At 38.3% G+C, this 19,524-nt stretch overlaps 1 protein-coding gene across 1 annotated transcript; it reads left to right on the top strand.

Annotated features, from left to right (window-relative positions):
* Nucleotides 1-2,461: 2,461 nt before the first annotated feature.
* Nucleotides 2,462-19,349, top strand: stk24a (serine/threonine kinase 24a (STE20 homolog, yeast)). The gene is made up of 11 exons (XM_030758329.1): nt 2,462-2,972; nt 7,157-7,387; nt 11,370-11,426; nt 11,555-11,663; nt 12,285-12,442; nt 12,947-13,132; nt 13,248-13,390; nt 13,492-13,624; nt 13,717-13,785; nt 14,815-14,951; nt 15,578-19,349. Exons 1-11 carry the CDS (start codon nt 2,931-2,933, stop codon nt 15,609-15,611), a joined length of 1,299 nt encoding a protein of 432 aa, XP_030614189.1. The 5' UTR covers nt 2,462-2,930; the 3' UTR covers nt 15,612-19,349.
* Nucleotides 19,350-19,524: the final 175 nt, after the last annotated feature.

Below are 19,524 nucleotides of genomic sequence, written 5' to 3'. Positions count from 1 at the left end.
CATTTACACACACATTCATACAAGCACTGTTTTCTACTTCAAAGTGCTTTCTATCTAACATTCACACTCCGACAGATGCATCGGAGAGCAACTTGGGGTTCAAGTCTCTTGTCTGAGGATACTGTGGCATGCAGACTGGAGCAGCTAGGAATCAAACCACAAACCAGAGCCACCCTGCAAATAGTTTAATAAAGTTTCAATGGGCTCTTTCATAAGCTCATCCAGAATTTGAACCTGCGACCCCGAAGCAAGAAACGTGCCCTCAGACCAATGAGCCTCATTGTGAGTTTCATGCCAGTTTAACAGCACCGTAAGGAGGTTTTGATTTTGATTTTTAAATACTTCGATATTGAAGTGTTGAGAATGACTAATAATAACAATACCCAATAACTTTTATACTTGGTAAAATTTCTGGACATTGCATCACAGACCTCTGTGGATTGGGGAAAAAAGACAAGAGAACTGAAAGAATCCCGTGTGGAGAAAAAAAATGAAGAAATATGAATTTAAAGGATTTAAAGTAAGAATTTAAACTAAAGTAAGAATTTATGGTAAAAGTAGAAAATATTATCAAGAACATATAGCCAAACATGAAAGGAAAGTGAAGTGTATCTATTATGTAGGATAAGGTACTCTGTATATTAGATTATACTGTATTATTCAAATACTGTTACTGATTCATTAATGGCAGTATTTTAATAGTGTAGCTACTTCAAGGAAAGCTTATTGAAAGTTGCCATTTTCAGCTAAATAGCATGTTTAGAAGCAGAAATGTCAGGTACATTTTTTAAGCATTAAGTGTAAAATGCTGGTATTTACCATTATAGTGAAATAAAGCAGAAGCTGACTTTACTGTAGTCTACTTACTTTGTATCCCTGCCTAGATTACGAACAATTTACAGTCAGGCATTCCAGCACATTGTAATGCCTACATCAAAGAATGCATAAATCTATATACATATGCATAAAAAAGTGTGATGTAAAAGAAAGAGAAAAGGCAGATTTTCAAATAAACATATTTTTGTAAATTTTGTAATTGTAATTTGTAAATTTTAGCTAATGACATGTATTTCTTATTTGTAATAATTTTCATACACTCAGAGGAATAACATCAATTAGAAACTATTTTAAAGATTGGACTGAATTGATGATTTTGTCTTTATGGATATGAAATGTTCCTTTATTACAAACTTTTTAGTAAAAAACAGAAGTAACAAAGAAGACACCAGCATCACGCATATTATAGAAATACAGAAACAGTACATTGAGTAAAAAAACAAAAGGACTGGGAGAAAAGGCAAGAGAATCACAATAAATTAACTTAAAGAAAGTTGCTAATATGGTTTGGCAGTGTGGCAGGCAAGGTGTAGACCCAACTGCAGACTCGGGAGACAGGCTTATACTCAGAAAAGGCAGCTTTATTACTGAACTGACTCATAAGGTGCATAAACAGGATGAGGCTTTACAAAACAAGTTATCCAGAGCACCAGGAAACTCAGGGATCAGCTCAAATGAACCGTCCGCCAGGGTACTTAGTGGGGTAGGTTAATTGGTAATTCTAAATTGCCCATAGATGTGAATGTGCGTGTGAATGGTTGTCTGTCTCTGTGTAAGCCCTTCGACAGACTGCCAACTTGTCCAGGGTGTACTTCATCTCCGCACCCTGTGGCAGCTGGGATAGGCTTCAAACCCTAATATGGATAAGTGGAAGAAAATGGATGGATGGAATGCCAGGGTATCATATATTAGAGTCATTCAGCATAAGATGGTGCAGTATTGTTTGTCAATAGAAGCAAGACAGAATATGTAAATGAGAGGGAGATAGGTGTAACAGCCAAGCTAGTGAAGGTAGATGAATTTCAATACCTGTGGTCAATGCACAAAAGAGGTGAAGAAGAGAGTGCAGGCAGGGTGGAGTGGGTTGAAGATGAAGAGTGATTTGTGGCAGAAGGACAGTAGCAAACGTGAAAGGGGAAATTTACAAGATGGCAGCGAGACCTACTATAATGTATGATTTGGAGACAGTGGCACGCACAAAAAGTCAGGAAGCGGAGCTGGAGGTGGCAGAGCTGAAGATGTTAAAATTTTCAGTGGGAGTGACCCGGCTGGACAAGATTAGAAATGAGTATATCAGAGGAACGGCCAAGGTTGAGCAGTTTGGAGACAACCTTAGAGAGGCTGATTTGGACATGTACAGGGGAGGATGGTTGAAAATATTGGACAATTTCTTTCTTATTTATATGGATTTTCCAAGAATAATATACAGTAAATGAAATATTACATCCGTGTTAACACGCCTTCTAAGTTTCTTCCCTAGAAAATTTCCACGCAGAAAAGTGAAAGGCACTATGGCGTGAACTTTCTGTCTCTTGTGACGTTTTTTGGTTTACGAATGACGACATGCGCGCGGTCTGCTGTGCCTCGCGCTGATTGGTCCTTCGCTAAACGAAAATGACATTAACCAAGATGGCGCCGGGCAACAGAGAAAAGTGATGAGAGAATAGAACAACAAGCGACTAAACTCTGCAACAGTGTGCATTTATCCACCCCGCGCGACTATTTCACACCACATCTGCATTCCTCTTACCGGGAAACTCTCAAACACGCGCGGAGAGGACATTGCGACGCAGTTATTTTGATAACTGTTTGTTAACGAGCTGCTAAAGTCGCTAGCCTACCTAACGCTTGCTAACGGTAACTGCGGAAGGCGAGTCAAGAGAAGGCAGGCAGGCAGCTCGAAGTAGGAGCCGATAAGTGAAACTGATTTTATTTTTGGTTAAAGAGACGTCGTCTTTTAATAAGTTAACCCGCCTTCCACAGTTTTCACCCCTGTCACTTAAAGCAGGGGGCTGATAGGAAGACAAGGTTACACCTCTGATAAGGAAAGCTGAAAAGACGAGGAAAGGCGTCATCTTTGCTGATTTGACGCCATGGCTCACTCCCCAATTCAGAGCGGACTGCCGGGGATTCAGGTAAATTAAATATTTTGTGCTGTATTTTATTATCTAACTTTCAGTGGCAAGTTAATTCGGTTAAAGGCCAGTCGGCATTTCACTTCTTTTCCTCTTTATTTTCAAGTCGGAAGTTTAGTAATGTGCATCCATGTGACGGTAACCTTTGCTTCCTAATAAACGCGCCTGCCGTGTTTACCAAAGTCCAGATTGTTTGATAGAATGTCATGATTGTATGTTTTTGTTATTTACCTGACTGGTCAAATAATGTGATCTTTATTTTGGTGAAGATAAAATCTAAAACCAGTATTGATTGCAGAGGTGATTCACAACCGTTTTTCTTAGATAACCTAGTGTCTGTGCCTCTGTTTAGATTCACCGACCATGCAAAACCAATGGATAACATACGACAAAGAAAGGAAGTTAACTCAAATCTTTAACAGGCTGGAATCAAAAAGTGTTTTGGTATTTCTTTAGATTAGTCTAATCTAATGATTGATTTAACCTAAAGTGGTGCTCTGGATTCACCTCAAGTTATTGAAGGATGTAAATTTCTAATGTTTTAGAGGAATTCACCTGTAATGCTCATTGGTTTTAGAAAACAGTAGAGAATACAGATACATAAATAGTCTATATAAATGTGAAGATTGGGGGGGGGGCTTTGAGGTACCTATCACAATTTTCCAGGCCAGGGTTACATTTTAAAACTTTGTTTTATCCAGCCATCAGTGCTGCAACAGTACCGAATTTATTGGTCGTGTTTGCTATTAAAATGGATCCTTATATTAGACATGCCTAAAGTTTCAAGGGGCTTTATAGGATTGGACAGGGATGAACTCGGGGCTGCACCAAAGCCCAGTTTAAACATAAATAAGTGAACTGTGAGTCATGCAGAGCTCCTCCAGGAGAATTAAAGAATAAAAACAAACTGGAGATGTTAGTGGATTTGGTAATGACCAATTATAATAATAATAGACCCCTTTAAAATTCAATAAACCTGAGATATTAATTCTCTCTTGTTTAAGAAACTGAAGCCCGAGAATGTGTGGACCTCTTGTCCCAATAGCTAAATAAATAAAACCATACAGTAGTCGTGAAAATAGTTGTCCTCTTATCAAACAGTTGATTGCTAGTCTAATCAGATTGCTTGTTTTTGCACATCAATGTAATGTCAGAGGAGAATAATTGTACATTTGTTGTGTGCTGAAAATACAATCCAAGAAATGAATAATAGTTTCAGCTGTAGTTTTTGGCAGCAGAGCTTTGATTAGTTCATCAATGTTTATATTTAATTGAAAACTTTTATGAAACATTAATTGTATTAATGTTGAACTTTATCAAATGAACTGACCACTGTATTGTTATGACTCTGTGTCCTGCTTAAATATAGTAAAGTAGGCCACACTAAAGTATTAAACTTTCCTGGGCTGCAGGATTACCTGATTGCACACAGTACAGCTCTATGAATTATGAGTGAATCATTAACATGTGCACAGACACAAACGCACACTAAAAGGTAATGGCAGATCTGTGCCATAGCTTCGCTTGGCTGGCAGTGAGCCTTTGCCCCTGAGGGTGTGGTGCTGCGGTGTGTGGATGACACTAAACTACACAGTTGTGTGGTGCAGCTGGGAGCGCATTAAACACATGCTTTTAGAGCGAGGTTCAGTCAGCTTTAGTTGTCGGAGTAAACCTGCTGACTGTGGATATGGCAAGTACATTCCCATGTGTAGTCTGTGGTCACAGGGCTCTTGTTGTTTTTCCCAATGTTTTTACAGAGGTCAGCCTCAACATTATGATTTTCACCTGGATGACTGATCACACCAATGTTATGATAGTATTTTGGTTGTGTTGTTTCTACTCTGTTTTGTTCTGCACTGCTTTGATTTGTTTATGAAGTCCAATTTCTATCAGATTCAGCAGCCGCCCTCTTTGCCAGAGTGCAGCTCTCTACTTCCCTTCCATAAAGGTTTGACCACCTTGTGTTAGCACTTTTACAAGAAATTATCATCCGAAGAACTGAAAAACAATAAATTGTGTGAACTTAGTGCTAAGTTACCTGACAACCTAAACATTTATGGCTTTAGTTAAGTAGTTTAGTAGTTAAAACAAGTCAAAGCTTCTGCAAAAACATATAAATATTTTTTTTGGATTCAATGCTACATTTTAGCTTCATAATATTTAGTTTAAGTTAGACTCAGATTGATCTTTTTTTTTTTTTTTTTTTCAATTTTCTGTGCCATCTTTGCTATGAAAAGTAAGGTAGTGCAAACTCTGTTTGGGTTAATGATTGCCGTGTATGAACGGAAATTGAACTGGCTGACTTGAAGACCATTATTGCCTCCCTGATGCTCCATGGGGAAATAAGCCATTTAGCTCAGTCAATAATTCAGGGTGTGTCCTTCAATTTCTGTTTAGCCTTTGTGGTGGAGGGGTCATTAAGCTTTTGTCAAATCTGTGTTGCACTGTCTTATGATGTAGGTGTAGCTCAAAGCCACAAATTTGACTTGATAAGTTTAAAAAGTCAACGCAGATTGACTTGATAAATTCAATCTGCATTTGGAGGTCAAAGTCAGGTTGGAAATTAAAGGTTTGCAAGCTTGTCAACAAAGGATAAAATGATTTGATAATGATGAAATGGATTCAACGTGTAGTCAGTCACCATGGTACGGTGACTAGAGAGCCGTGGAATGTCAGTGAAATTTAGAAACTTGCTGTGATGACAACTGGGGAAAAAGAAAAGAAAAATATTGGAGACAACAATGTTCAACTAAGCTCAACTTTAGGTAATACAATTGAAGCCACTGCCAGTGAGAATGAAGCATACTGTTGATGGACTTGTAACTGGATGGAAGGTCCACTAGCAACCAATTGGAGTGTGGACAGGGTTGTAGAAGCCAAGTTAATCTTTTAATCAATATCACAGCCAAAAAAGGCATGTTATTATTGATCAGTATTGGCTTTACTAAACCCAATTTTTCTTGTTATCTTTTCTAACACTGAACACTTTTCATGTCACCTGTCATACAGGTGGTAAGTATTCTGTAGTGTTTATGATCCTGTCCACATTTCATTTGCATTTTGGCTGTGCTGGATTGAAGAGGTTGCGTTAACCACTAAGCTGATATTAAGAAACACTGAGGAGGATGTCTACCTTCTGGCAGTGTAGTACTAAATAAGCAGAGTGCCCCTTTATTACAGATATATTTCATTGTAAAATGCACTTACCAGTCGCTTTATTTGGTGTACCTTGTTAGTACCAGTTTGGACCCCCTGTTGCCTTTAGAACTGCCTTAATTCTTCATGGCATAGATTCAACAAGGTGCTGGAAACATTTCTCAGAGATTTTGGTACATATTCACGTGACAGTATCACACATTTCCTGCAGTTTTGTCAGCTGCGCATCCACGATGTGAATCCTCTTCCACCACATCTCTAAGATGCTGTATTGGACTGAGATCTGGTGGCTATGGAAGCCATTTGAGTAAACTGAGCTCATTGTCATGTTCAGGAAAACAATCTAAAATTATTTGAGCTTTGTGACATAGTGCATTATCCTGCTGGAAGCAAGCATCAGAAGATGGGTACACTGTGGTTATAAAGGGATGGATATGGTCAGCAACAATGTTCAGGTAGGCTGTGGTGTTTAAACAGTACACAGTTGGTACTAAGCGGCTCAAACTATGCCAAGAAAATATCCCCACACTATACAACTACCACCTCCAGCCTGAATCACTGACACAAGGCAGGATGGATCCATGCTTTTATTTTGTTTGCGCCAAATTCTGACCTTACCTTCTGAATATCACAGCAGATATTGAGACTCATCAGACCAAGCAACATTTTTTCAGTCTTCTGTTGTACAATTTTGGTGAGCCTGTGTGAATTGTAGCCTTTTTTCTGCTATTAGCTGACAAGAGTGACACCCAGTGTGGTAGTGGGCTGTGAATGTGAGTGTGAATGGTTGTCAATCTCTGTGTTAGCCCTGCCACAGATTGGTAGCCTGTCCAGGGTGTACCCTGCTTCTCACCCAGTGACAGCTGGGATAGACTCCATCCCAACCACGACACTGTGTTTGGATAACCAGAAGAAAGTGGATGGATGGATGTTTATTTGTGAAACTTGAGCTTGTCAGTTTTCTGTGGTTATGTTACTTAAAATGCCCTCTTTTTCTCTCTCTTAACATCTTTTTCTCTGTCAATCAGAATTTCAAAGCTGATCCAGAGGAGCTTTTCACCAAGTTGGAGAGGATAGGCAAAGGCTCTTTTGGTGAAGTCTTTAAAGGCATCGACAATCGGACTCAGAAAGTTGTGGCCATTAAAATTATTGATCTGGAGGAAGCAGAGGATGAAATAGAAGATATTCAGCAGGAAATCACAGTTCTCAGCCAGTGTGACAGCCCTTTCATCACCAAGTATTTTGGTTCCTATCTCAAGGTAAGCTTTAATATCAGAAATAGTGTCATTGTGTGAACTTGTAAAAGTTCAAGATTGACATAATGGATTTGTTTATAGTGTAGTTCTTTGTAGCAAGTGAAGGCAATTTAGGTCAATAAATAATGCAAATAGGCAATGGAAGAAGTATTGTCTATGAGATCATGCAGATTGGTATAGAATAACTAGACTTGGACTGGCATTATAGTAGTGTATCCCTTGTAGGCTGTTTACAGTAAAGTTTGTAAGTACAAAGGCATATGTTGTGTTCTTGTAGCTCCTTATTGCATCTCAGTGAACTTGATATGATTATAATGTTAACATTGAATTTCAGATTTGGTGTTGGTATTTTATCTGTGGATTTAAAAAAAAAAGAGAGAAAGGGAAAAAAGTATTTTTCCTCTGTAGTTGTATTTACAGTATCATTGAAACACTGTATTTTGTAACTAAATAGATTTTCACACTAAATGGGGGGGTTGAGTGCCTCTCACAGCATTTACTGTGGTACTTAAGAGGAGAAAGGAGAGAAGTGGTCCATTAGCTCTAAGTATGTGACTGACTGAAGGAGAGAAGGCCAATATATGTGTAGTATATAAATGTGGAATTTATACTACATGTATGCATTTGTGTATACTAATACTGTTATGATTTGCTTACACAGAAAACATAATAGCTGCTTTCATCTGTCATCAATTTTGCATGTGTTCCAAAGAACAGTCTCAATTTAATCAGTCTAGCAGTCTACAAATCAGCAGCTGTCGAATAACAGGTCCTGACTTTATGCAATTTTTTTTAAATGAAATCTATTTTTTCTCCTGTTTATCTGTATAATTACAGAGAATTCTTAAATTGCTCAAAAACATAGGTGACCTACAGCTATATACTTAAAAGCAAAGGTGGAGCCCCCTACTTGATGGTGCTGCTGCTCTGTGACAGGCTGGCCAGGGTGTACCCTGCCTCTCACCCTGTGGCAGCTAGGATGGGTCCAGCCCCCTTGTGATCCTGAAAAAGGATAAGGATAATGGATATTTCAAACACAAACGTCTGGTGCTGCTGCATCTACAGAACATACATCAAGTGATGCATCAGAGGATTTGTACTAGATAGGACCTTCTAACAGTGTGTGTCAAGAATAAGCTTTAAAAATGAAAATAAATGGGTAGGCTCAGGACATTATATACTGTGAAGATTTATTTTTGTTTTACTGCACTGTATATACTAAGAAGGCTGTCCATGTAACATCTCTTGCTGTTTTAGGGAAGTGAGGAGGTCTTTCCCACTGGGATGTGGGGGAGTTGTACGTGGGTTTAGGAGGGAAAATGAGTAGAAACCATAAGAATGCATGCCTGTGTGTGCCTTATTCTAAGATTAACTTCAAGTTAGTTATTGTTGTCTGGTCAGCATTTCCCCCTGCTTATCAGCATAGTAGGCAGTAGAAGCAGGAGTGGATGTCACACTCAGCTGTTGCTACTTGCATCAAAAATCATACTCTTTGACGCAAACATGATCATTATGCTTTTTTATAATCAGTGTTAGTGTTTTAGACCTCCTGAAGTTATTATTAAGAGTTGATTGAAGATATATCATTAAGTCTTGATTTCCACTACAAAAAAGTCCACTCACAAATGAGGAATGCACTGAAACACTATTTTAATTGAATATCAGTAGGATCCTGACTTCAAAACCTGGATCAGATATCAGTGACAATGTGGTGATCTATTGTCCTGTCCATTCAGTACCTTTGTATGTTGTTTACAACACTACACATCAGCAGCAACACATCCGCTAGTGCAATGCAAAGCAAAAGCAAATCAAACGCTCCCTAAATAATTGCCAGACAGCGTGCCTGCATTATGCCAGTCACAGCTTTTCCCTTTATCCGTGATGTCAGTGGCACTGCAGTAAACAGACCGTCAAAACAAAAATCTAATGTCTGGCACAGCAGAAGGTAAAGAGCTTGTTCCTAGAAGTAGGTCACATTGCACAACATGGATATGAAAGCAATGTTTATGTGATAATTAAAAACAATTGTCACTAAAATCAATGGATAATCATGATAAATAATCATGTCAGTACTGATCAAAATAATCATAATCATTTTTGGCTGTGATCATACAGCTCTACTCCCACTGTCGTTATGTTACTGTAACACTTCATTCTAAGCTGTTACTGCAGTTAAATGTGTTGTTGCCCTCCCATGAACATTATTTCAGTTCATTTGTGTGTGTCACTTCCACATGTGACGTGTGGGGCAGAAAAATGAAGTGCAAGACTGAGAGGAGGAAAGGGGAAACTAGTGACTGTAATGAATTTCACACTGAGCTGAAATATGATGAGTGCAAATAAATTAGCTGAGTCATGAATTCAAGTGTAGGAAATCTAGCTTTCTAGCTAGCTAACTATAAAAAAAAAATTAGATTTAGTTACTTTGGTCCCATTGCCATTTATCATTTTGCTAATAAATACTGTAGCTATTTATCTATACACTTGGATGTATTTATCGTATTGTATTTATATGTAGTTGCCCTACACATAAAGATTGATTCCCTGTCTATTCTTTACATTTAACATGGGTATCAGATCAGTGCTTGATAACAGCAGATACCTGAAACCAAGGTATCTGTATTGGATCAGAACTAGAAAAAAAAACAAATTGTTTCATCAGGCTTAGAAATAATAACATAATAATGATCAGTAATAAACCAAGATGCTTCTTATAGTTTTAATCCAATGATGGGTGTGGGTGTTTCCATTGGTACCATGTAGATAAGAAATGCAGACTTGGGCTTTTGACACTCATGCTCTGTTACGGTGTAGAACTCTGAGTGTATGGCAAATATGTGGGTTCCATCTGTGAGGCAGTAGTAGCAACTGACAAGACATCTGCTGATGTGTAACATTAGGCAGATTGCATGTACTTGTAAGTGTAAGCGCTTAGCAAGCTGGAATGACATTTGAAAGTTCTTGTAGTTATATTTGGCTCTGTTTGCTGTGTAGCTAAACTACCATCACAGGTTATTTTTTGTGCAGTTGATGCAATTATTGCAGCTATTTCAAAGGCTTCTGAATACAGTTGTGTCAGAGAGCTGCAGTGTGTTTATTTTATTCAAAGTTCAAAATCCAGCAGCCAATCCAGCTATTAATGTAATAAAATTTAAAAGTTTGCATCATTATTAGCTTTAATTTGAATTATCTTGGTCTATCCATGTTCTCATACTTTAAACCAAAGTTAGATTCTCTTGAATTTCAATAAGTCAGTTCTGGCTGTTAAATTTAATTCTGTTTGGTGGTGTTGATTGGAAATCTCGAACCATATAAAGGACAAACAAGCCTGCGAATTTACAGTTAAAAAGAACAAACAAAACAAAGCAAAAACTGAGAGTACTAATGTCAACATGAGCCAAAGCAAGACTACTCACTTATAACGCAAATAAAGCCGATTGATCTTCCACCAATTACACTTGTCAAGATCTCACGATATATTGTACAGCAAGGGAATAGTTGGTTGTTATAGTCAGTATGTGGATGCAGGAAAAACAAGGGGTACAGACCTCATTACAAATTTAAGAAGAGACCGATATGGCGAGATAACTAGATAGAATCAGCCCCAAACTGTAAGGCTTGATGGGTACGTAACACAACACACCATTCGGTGGTACCTACAGACAGTGGCCTGAGGACAGCAAACTATGAACCTGCAGCAGGGGATGTGCTTAGAACACTTCTGATCCTTGGTGGGTACAGGACTTAAAGGATTTGCTACCAAAGACCCAGTCCCTAATACCACAAGACACTTTCAGAGGCCTGATAGAGCCCATGCTGTTGGCTCACACGAAGGACGAAGAGCATATTAGATAGGGATATGCTCAGAGTGTTTACTACTACATGCAGTTATTCCTGTTTTTAGAACAATGGAGTGAGTACTACTCTTTTCTGTCCATACCACATCTTTTAACACTGTCTGACTGAATTGTTTATTTTTCAGGGTACAAAATTATGGATTATTATGGAATATTTGGGTGGAGGATCAGCCCTTGATTTGGTAAGTCGTTATGAAAACTGAATAAATTGCCAGTCTGAGGCTGAACTAAACTTAAAGTATTTGTTATACAGAGCACTGTGACAATTCTCACAATACCAGCACAAGTCAAGAGTTTTCCATTCTTCTAGATGGAGCCAGGTCCACTGGATGAAACACAGATTGCCACCATCCTGAGGGAAATCCTGAAAGGGCTCGAGTATCTGCACTCTGAAAAGAAAATACACAGAGATATCAAAGGTCAGTCTGGTACAAAAATCGTCTTGTTTTAAAAAAAATATTTGGTCAGCACACCCTTTGTTGTCTTGCAAAAATTGAAGTGTGACTTTAATGTAATTTTTGCATCATATTTTGCCAGGAAATGATTTCTTTAAAAAAAGTACATTTCACAACTTCTAGCATCCGTTATGCCTTTTTTGTGTGTGTGTGTTGAGCCATAATCATATCCACACACAAGTCAGATCACTAATATTTGTCCATGTTCTACACTTGGGTGAAATCCTGTTTAGCTCTGTAAAGTACAACTTCTACAGCACCATGGATAATTATTTAATACTTAATGTTTAAGGTTGAGAGTAGTGCCAGTGGGAACTTTACACCTCAGTTTTTTTCCCCCTCTAGTGTTTTCAAAGCTTTTACTTTGAAGGCAAGCATTCTCCATTTCTGGTTAACATTGTACTTTTTCAAGTTTCACTACAGCTCAGAGAGTAAATGGTGAGTGTTTGCAGACAAGTTGGCAGTGTTTTCTTGTTCCTGCGGGATGATAAGTGTGGGTGTGCCCTTAAGTATTTGGGTATTGTGATGCATCTCACTATTTCTTTTTTTTCTTTTTCTTTTCTTTTCTTTTCACTGCTGTTTCAGCTGCCAACGTGTTGCTGTCAGAACAGGGTGATGTGAAGCTTGCAGACTTCGGAGTAGCGGGCCAGTTGACAGACACACAGATAAAAAGAAACACATTTGTAGGAACGCCCTTCTGGATGGCACCTGAAGTCATAAAGCAGTCAGCCTATGATTCAAAGGTCAGTATTATCTTATGTTGTCCTGTTATCACAGTCACATTTAAACTTAAGAACAGCTGTATTTTCTGTTAGAAAACCTAGCCCCGGCACAAGTTGAATGTCCATCAGTAGGCTTGTCATATCTTTGTATTTTTTATTTTTTTAAAGTATTGCTGACTAAAGATCATTTGGCAATACCTGCTTTAAACCCTGTTTTTAGAAGCTAATTATTTACATGGAATTGCTTCCAATTTGTTTTTCATTTTAGTGCTTTGTTGAACTTTGTTTTTGTCATCACTGCTTAGATTAGTTTTCCTGAGTAGAATTTCTTTTTTTTTTTTTTTTTGCATAACCACAACATGAGTCAGTGTGGCTTGTTAACACAGCTGCTATGCTACAGCTCTTTTTGCACAGTTTCCTCAAGTACACCCCTGTTAAGTCATTTCACAGAGGTTGCTGTCAAGATGTTTTTGTTTCTGCTATTTTAAAAACTGCTCTTTGGTCCTAAATATCTTTCTTTTTTAGGCAGACATCTGGTCATTAGGAATAACAGCAATAGAACTGGCTAAAGGAGAGCCACCCCACTCTGAGCTTCATCCTATGAAAGTTTTATTCCTCATCCCAAAGAACAATCCGCCAACACTGGAAGGAACCTACAGTAAACCACTTAAAGAATTTGTTGAAGCCTGTTTAAATAAGGAGCCTAGCTTTGTAAGTTTAAAAAAAAAAAATCATATTTTTGACTTTTTTACAGCTTGACCATGAAAAGAGGAAGAGGAAAGCCATTCTTTTAATCACTCTCAATGTTTTTATGCGTTTTCTATAGAGGCCAACTGCCAAAGAGTTGTTAAAGCATAAGTATATTGTAAGGCATGCCAAAAAGACAACCTATCTGACGGAGCTGATTGACAGATACAAGAGGTGGAAGTCGGAACAGTCTCGGGATGAATCGAGCTCTGAATCTGATGAGTAAGTTATCTAAACCAGCCTTATTCAGTTCAATGAGAGTGGAGATGCAAAGTCTATCAACTCTGGTCCACTGATGTTCCTAAAATCCTGTTTGACTGTAGGGAGTCAGATGGCCAGGCATCTGGAGGCAATGATGCTAGTAATGATGACTGGATTTTCAACACCATCAGGGAAAAGGACCTGAAAAAGGTCCAGAATGGTGCAGCACAGCCTTCTGAGTTAGGAACGAATCAAGTAAGACTGTATATTTTTACCCCTCTTGCAACAGACTTCATTCAGGGTCTCCCATATTCAGTTTTTCTAATTAAAATATCTTCTTTTTCCAGGTGGAGGAGAGTCCAAAGAGGCCTTTGTCACAAAGCTTATCAACAATCTTTTCTCCGTTGTTTTCAGAGGTAAAAGCATCACTTATCCCACATTAAAACAATCCTCATCACTGAATAGAATAGAATGAGTTGCTGAAGGTTGCTTGCAGTCACAAATTTGAAATTAGTCACAAAGAGGTGTATGGTGCTGCGCTGAAAACCACCTCGTGATTACTTTGGTCACTAGCAGATTGCCATGGCTATCAGTAGTTAACTACTACTACAAAGGCATTAACTACTCGTGAAGTGCAACCTACTCACCAAGTAGTCATGAAACTGAAAAGTGACACAAACTGGAAATGGAGACTGTTAGACTTGAAAATAAATAAAAGTTGCACCTTTTGAAACATGTTGATTGCAGTGGTAAGGCACAGCTTTTACTTTGAAGGCAAGCGTTCTCCATTTCCGGTTAACATTGTACTTTTTCAAGTTTCACTACAACTCAGAGAGTAAATGGTGAGTGTTTGCAGACAAGTTGGCATCTTTCATACAGTCTGCTAGCAAATAAGGCAATCACAAGGAGGTTGCAGCACCCTCTTTTCAGCAGATTTCACCTGGCAATAGTCAGCAACCTCTAGCAATGATTCGCTAGAGGTTGCTGAGAATCTACATTTCTCCTAGCGCCTGGAGGTTGTCAAGTGGTCGCCAACTGTTCTCTAGGCCTCTGTGACTGAGGCCTTCGGGGTGGAGCTAATCTACACACACAAAGCAGAGAAGTGATGCACGTTCTATGGTTTCAGACTCATGATATCCTGTGATGCAACACCTTTCTGCAGGATTATGTGAAAAATGGGTGTGTTTATGTGCCTTTAAACAGGAACAGCAGTGAAAATTTTAAACTGTTTTTTTTCCCTGAATTCACTTCTTTGTTCCTGCGATTGCTGCCTTTTCATTCACTCTCTAGCTCACTGAACCATCACTGAGCAGAGTTTACAAACTCCAGCTGACAAATCCTGCATAGTGTGCCTTTAAGTTGATGTTCAGTTGTATGATAGAGACTGCTGTTTTTTTTCTGTATTTAGTTCACGTTATGTCATCTAAAAGCTGTCACTATTACAGTTGAAACAGAAAGGCGAGACAAGTAACGGCAAGCCAGAAGCTGCAGAGGAGCTGCGAAAGGCCATCGTTCAGGCGGAAGAAACACACCCAGGAATCTGTGACTCCCTGGTGGCTGAATTAGTGCAGAGACTTCAGAGGTAAGTGAAGTTCATACCATTTAAAAGTTTGTGAATTTATATAATTACTTTTTAAATGGATTTCATGTTAAAGTGGGCTGTGTGGCAGGATGTAAGTCTGAAGGGCAGCTTAATTGTAAACCTGCTGGCTTCCAGTGACAGAGACAAAAGCTTTAATTCAGTTATGGTTTTCTATCTAGAAACTGTGAATGTATTTCAGGCTGGACACAAATGTTGGCCTAACAAACACCTAACAACATGGCATCATTAAAAATATGATACACTTAAAGTTAAGCGTTATTAGGGAAGAAATTGAAATAACTTTGATCCTGATTTTTCATGCAGCATGACTCTGCTTCTCCAGCATAAGAGTGAATCTTGAGAGCATGATACAGCTACGTGGTAAATGTTAAATATTAACATGGGACTGGTAAAAGTTTATGTAGCTCTGTGTACAGCTGAATCTGACAAGCTGAGTCTTAAATGGCCACTTTTCAGAAAGGAAACCCATACCCATCTGTGTTGTTATGCAGCAGTAAAAGCAAGGATATCTGTGTTTAATCCATCTACAGTTTGTTGGTGTGTAATATTTAGTCTTAACTCAAGGCCTGTAATTATCGACCTTTATCCTCCCTGATGTTTTTCAGGTTTTCTGTGCCACATGCAGCCCCCACTCACTGAGATGAGATAAGTCCAGCTCTGCTCTACTTTTCCACCCTTGTGGCAGCAGTCAGATCTTTTCCTCTGACCTCCACAGCCAGGATGAAGTCTCCCAGGAAGGTCTCCATCACTCATTTGCCTGAAGCAAATCCTGGCCTACTTAATGTCTGTTTATATGCTAGCACAGCACTAGAGGGTCCTATTCAATACAGTTAGTGGCCACTCAGTAAGCTGCCACCTGCTGTAGGATGTCCCTTCTTGATACCTCCTTCTCAACTGTTTTATTTTAAGAGCACATTAGCTATCTTTCTGGAAGGACTCTTTTTGATTTAGGTGTGCTTGTGGCTTTTTCCACATAGGTTTACACTCAGCATCCTTATGGAGAAAATACCTTGCTTAATTAATTGTGTGCATGTGGCTGTGTGAGAGATCCTGTGAAATGTGCAGTGAAGCATGGGTTTTGAAGCATTCTATTGAAAACTCAGGTATCCCGCTTTAAGTGGATTGGGTCTTCTGGGAGATGGAAAGAGCTCTGCAGGGTGGTTGTACAGACTTGTAAATAAGCTAATTTCTACAGTTTCTTGAAAGGTTAACGGAGCGTTTGGACCCACTGTGTTCAAATGGCCAAATGCAAAGTGTAGATAATGGCTGTGAGGTGAATATTTTTGAGAAACTTAAGAAGCCACAAGTGAGATTGCCTTGACTTTGTACTTGTTCTTTTGTATATCTGTCTTTGATTTCTCTCTCTAGTTGTAAACTTTTTAAGTACTGATCCAGTGAATGAAAATAGCTGCCCTCTATCATGGTTTACTATTGATTTGTGTACATTTCTTAATTCTCTTTGATTTCACTCTCTTTGGTGCGGCTGTAATAATGTTGGAGAATGTTAGAAAAAAAATAGTGGCTGGTTTATTGAAGCCCCAGCAGTTTGAACACTGGATGCTCGGTTTCCAGCCCTGATTCCATAAAGCCTCAAGTTGTGTTGGTTTGTTGGACTCTGCCTCATCCCGCTTTTTTTTTTTCTTTTTTTTTTGGTTTGTTTTTGTTTATTTGTTTGTTTTCACCATTTGATTGATGAACTGAGGTTTCGTCCATTCATTCCATTAACAGGGCAGTGCCATCATCTTGAGTTTATAAATCAGCAGACTTTGTTAGTCTTCCTAGGAGCTGCAGTGGTTACTATCCTCCTCAGTGTACCTACAGCTTTAATTGCACTTCGAGTATAAATGCCTTTGACTATAAACAAAGTAGCCATAAAACAGTAGCATGAGACTTACGGTATTTTGCAGGTATTCACTGTACCATCTGGGGCAAACAAAAGTCCACCACAAGTCTCACAGCTTGGACTTTGGAGTCAGTCATGCAGTGTAGTAATTGCCTGGCTGTATCTTTTTCATTTTTAACCTGTGGGAAGTTTTCTAGTTTGCTAGGCTTCTCACAGCGTAGATGACACTGCTCTCAGATGTACATACTAACATAAAGCCAAGCAGTGTTCAGAGACACTGCTACTATGTTTGACTCTAGTTTCAAAGGAATGTGCATGGTAGTGTAAAGCCTAATGGTTGGCCTGAGCAGTATGCGTTGTAGCATACTGCTGCAGGACTGAAGGAATGTCGAGTCGTGAACAGAGTTGAATCAGCCTTACAGTATTTGTGATGAATGGGATGAATAGGATCAGCTTTAAACTGTTAGATCTGTTGCTTTTGTTGTGATTTCTTCTTTATTTCTATATTCAGTGATACTTTAAAAGACAAATGATTTAAAGATCTAAAAGCATTTCTTTCATTTCTTGACAAAATAAGGTGCACAAGAACAAAATTACCCTGCATGTAGGTTGTCTAAAACTTGTCATCATTATAAATAAGAGCATTATTTTATTTTTTTTTAATCTTTGGGGTGAGAGAATCATTTTTTGCTGATGCAGTGTACACAATGCACACAGCAAGTTAAAGGAACAGTTTGACAACCTGGGAAATACTTTAATTTGTGGTGGAGAAAGATTAATATCATTCAAATACACATTTACTGCTGCTTTATTAGATATACAGTCCAATACAGCAGTTTTTTCCTTAAAGTCGACTTTTGTAATACTGTAATGTGAAGATATTTTTGCCACTCATCAGTTTTAGCCCTGATTTCATTGTCAGGGATGGTGTTGCACTGGACTGCATCTGTTTACAGGTGTTACTAGAGGAGAAGAGATTAGAATGCAGAACAGGAAAACGTTCCCTTTTAATTTTGAGCTCAAAAATGAAAATGTAACTGGAGGCACTTGCCTCTGTTGCACGGCACACTTTACCCTTATTTCAGCTTTACGTTAGCTTTCTATTGAAGGTAATCTGCCAGCGATCATATTTTGGGATTAATTTACATTGTTGCCAAAGCTCAACATTATGAGCATTGTAAAGACAGGGCAGTTGTATTGGACTGGTTAATATTGCATCGGTGTTCCTAATAAAATGGCCACTGAGTGCTTAGATAACGGGGAAAGCTTGTCAAACCACAGAAAAATGTTGTGCATTCAATCTATAATTTCTCTAAGTGTTAAACCTAGAATTCTGCAGTTCACCTGCTGTTAAGGTAAAGTTTAAAGTATTTTTGTGGCTTGTAGCTGCTGAAACTGATCAAACTGTCAGCTAGCTGTGGCTTCATATTCAGCTTTCTGACAAAAGAGCAGTATTGAAGTGTTCCCTGGATGTCAAGCTTATTCTATTAACTTGCAGATTTTGTCTTTTAAACAAAACCTTTCTTGCCCATTTCTCATGAAAACTATTTAATGCTTCCTTTCCACTTGGTGGTGTAGTTATGGTGGAAAACAGACTTAAATGAGTACAGTTCAAATATCTATCAGATGAATAAGTAGAAACATGACAACTTCACACTTCATTCAAGCTTTTCATTTGAATTGTGCCATTTATGCCCCGATCTGAGACAAATGCAATACAATTTGCACCTTTTTCATGATCTAGCATGGCTCTTTTTGTGTTGCAATGCATTGCTTTTAAAGATGTTACTCAGTGTTATGGCGTTACAATGGTTTTGTCTTTTTTTTTTTTTTTTTTTTTTCTCCCCTTTTGTGTGTTGTATGGCAATAAAGCAGTGTGATCAGCAGGAGTCATCTCTCAGCACAAGTAGGCACATACGTTTCTAAACTATTTTTATAACCCCAAAGAGCAGTATTATGTAATAGAAGGAGTAAAGTTGGGTTTTGTGATGTGTTTAGGTTTCAGTTAACACTGGATAGCAATCATTTAAAATGTACATTTCAGTTTGTGTGATTGTTTTTTTTTGTTTATTTTTTTGCTGACAGTTTCCAGTCCAGTATATGTGTTTGCTAATACAAGACAGTGCTGTTGGATTTCTTGGAATTAGTCAAATGTTTAAGGAAAAAAAATGTTAAGTGGAAAGTTGAATAGGTTTGCTCTTTACATTTTCCTGACTCAGACTGTAGTGCCTCTTCTTGCTGCTTGTGGTTCTGTAATTGAATTTCATTTTAACTTTTGTATAATGACCCACAAATTTATAAAAGTACGGCTACAGCATAAGGATTTCAATTGTTGCAGTTTGCACAAATTGAATGCTGCACGTTGATCAAAGCAAGTATGTTTTCTTCAGTTTGAATTTTAAAGATGGAAAATTACAATTGAGTGAAATTTCCTTTGCAACGTTATCAGAACGGAGATGATGATTCATCTTCAGACTATATAGGGATATAGAAAAACCAGAAACATTTCTGAATAAAACATTCCTTGAACTTCAGGCTGTGTAATTATTTATTGTATGATTACTATTGTTTCTTAATATAATGTATCTTCTCTTAAAGCTGCAGAGCTCCCAGCACCTATTACCTTTGGGTTAAAGTTCAAATTAAAAGCTCAGCTCAGTGATGTCAGTGTGCATCAAAATGATGCATGTGATGACACACCCCTAATTT

Source organism: Archocentrus centrarchus, chromosome 21, assembly GCF_007364275.1.
Source record: "Archocentrus centrarchus isolate MPI-CPG fArcCen1 chromosome 21, fArcCen1, whole genome shotgun sequence".
NCBI classification, from domain to species: Eukaryota; Metazoa; Chordata; class Actinopteri; order Cichliformes; family Cichlidae; genus Archocentrus; species Archocentrus centrarchus.
This window is presented reverse-complemented; position numbering and strand designations above follow the sequence as displayed.

Excerpts from the sequence above, each read along its gene's own strand:
- stk24a (XM_030758329.1), top strand. The coding sequence starts at position 2,931 with ATGGCTCACTCCCCAATTCAGAGCGGACTGCCGGGGATTCAG. Across the intron at positions 11,664-12,284 it reads AATACACAGAGATATCAAAG|CTGCCAACGTGTTGCTGTCA; the intron begins GTCAGTCTGGTA and ends CTGCTGTTTCAG. Across the intron at positions 12,443-12,946 it reads AGTCAGCCTATGATTCAAAG|GCAGACATCTGGTCATTAGG; the intron begins GTCAGTATTATC and ends TTTCTTTTTTAG.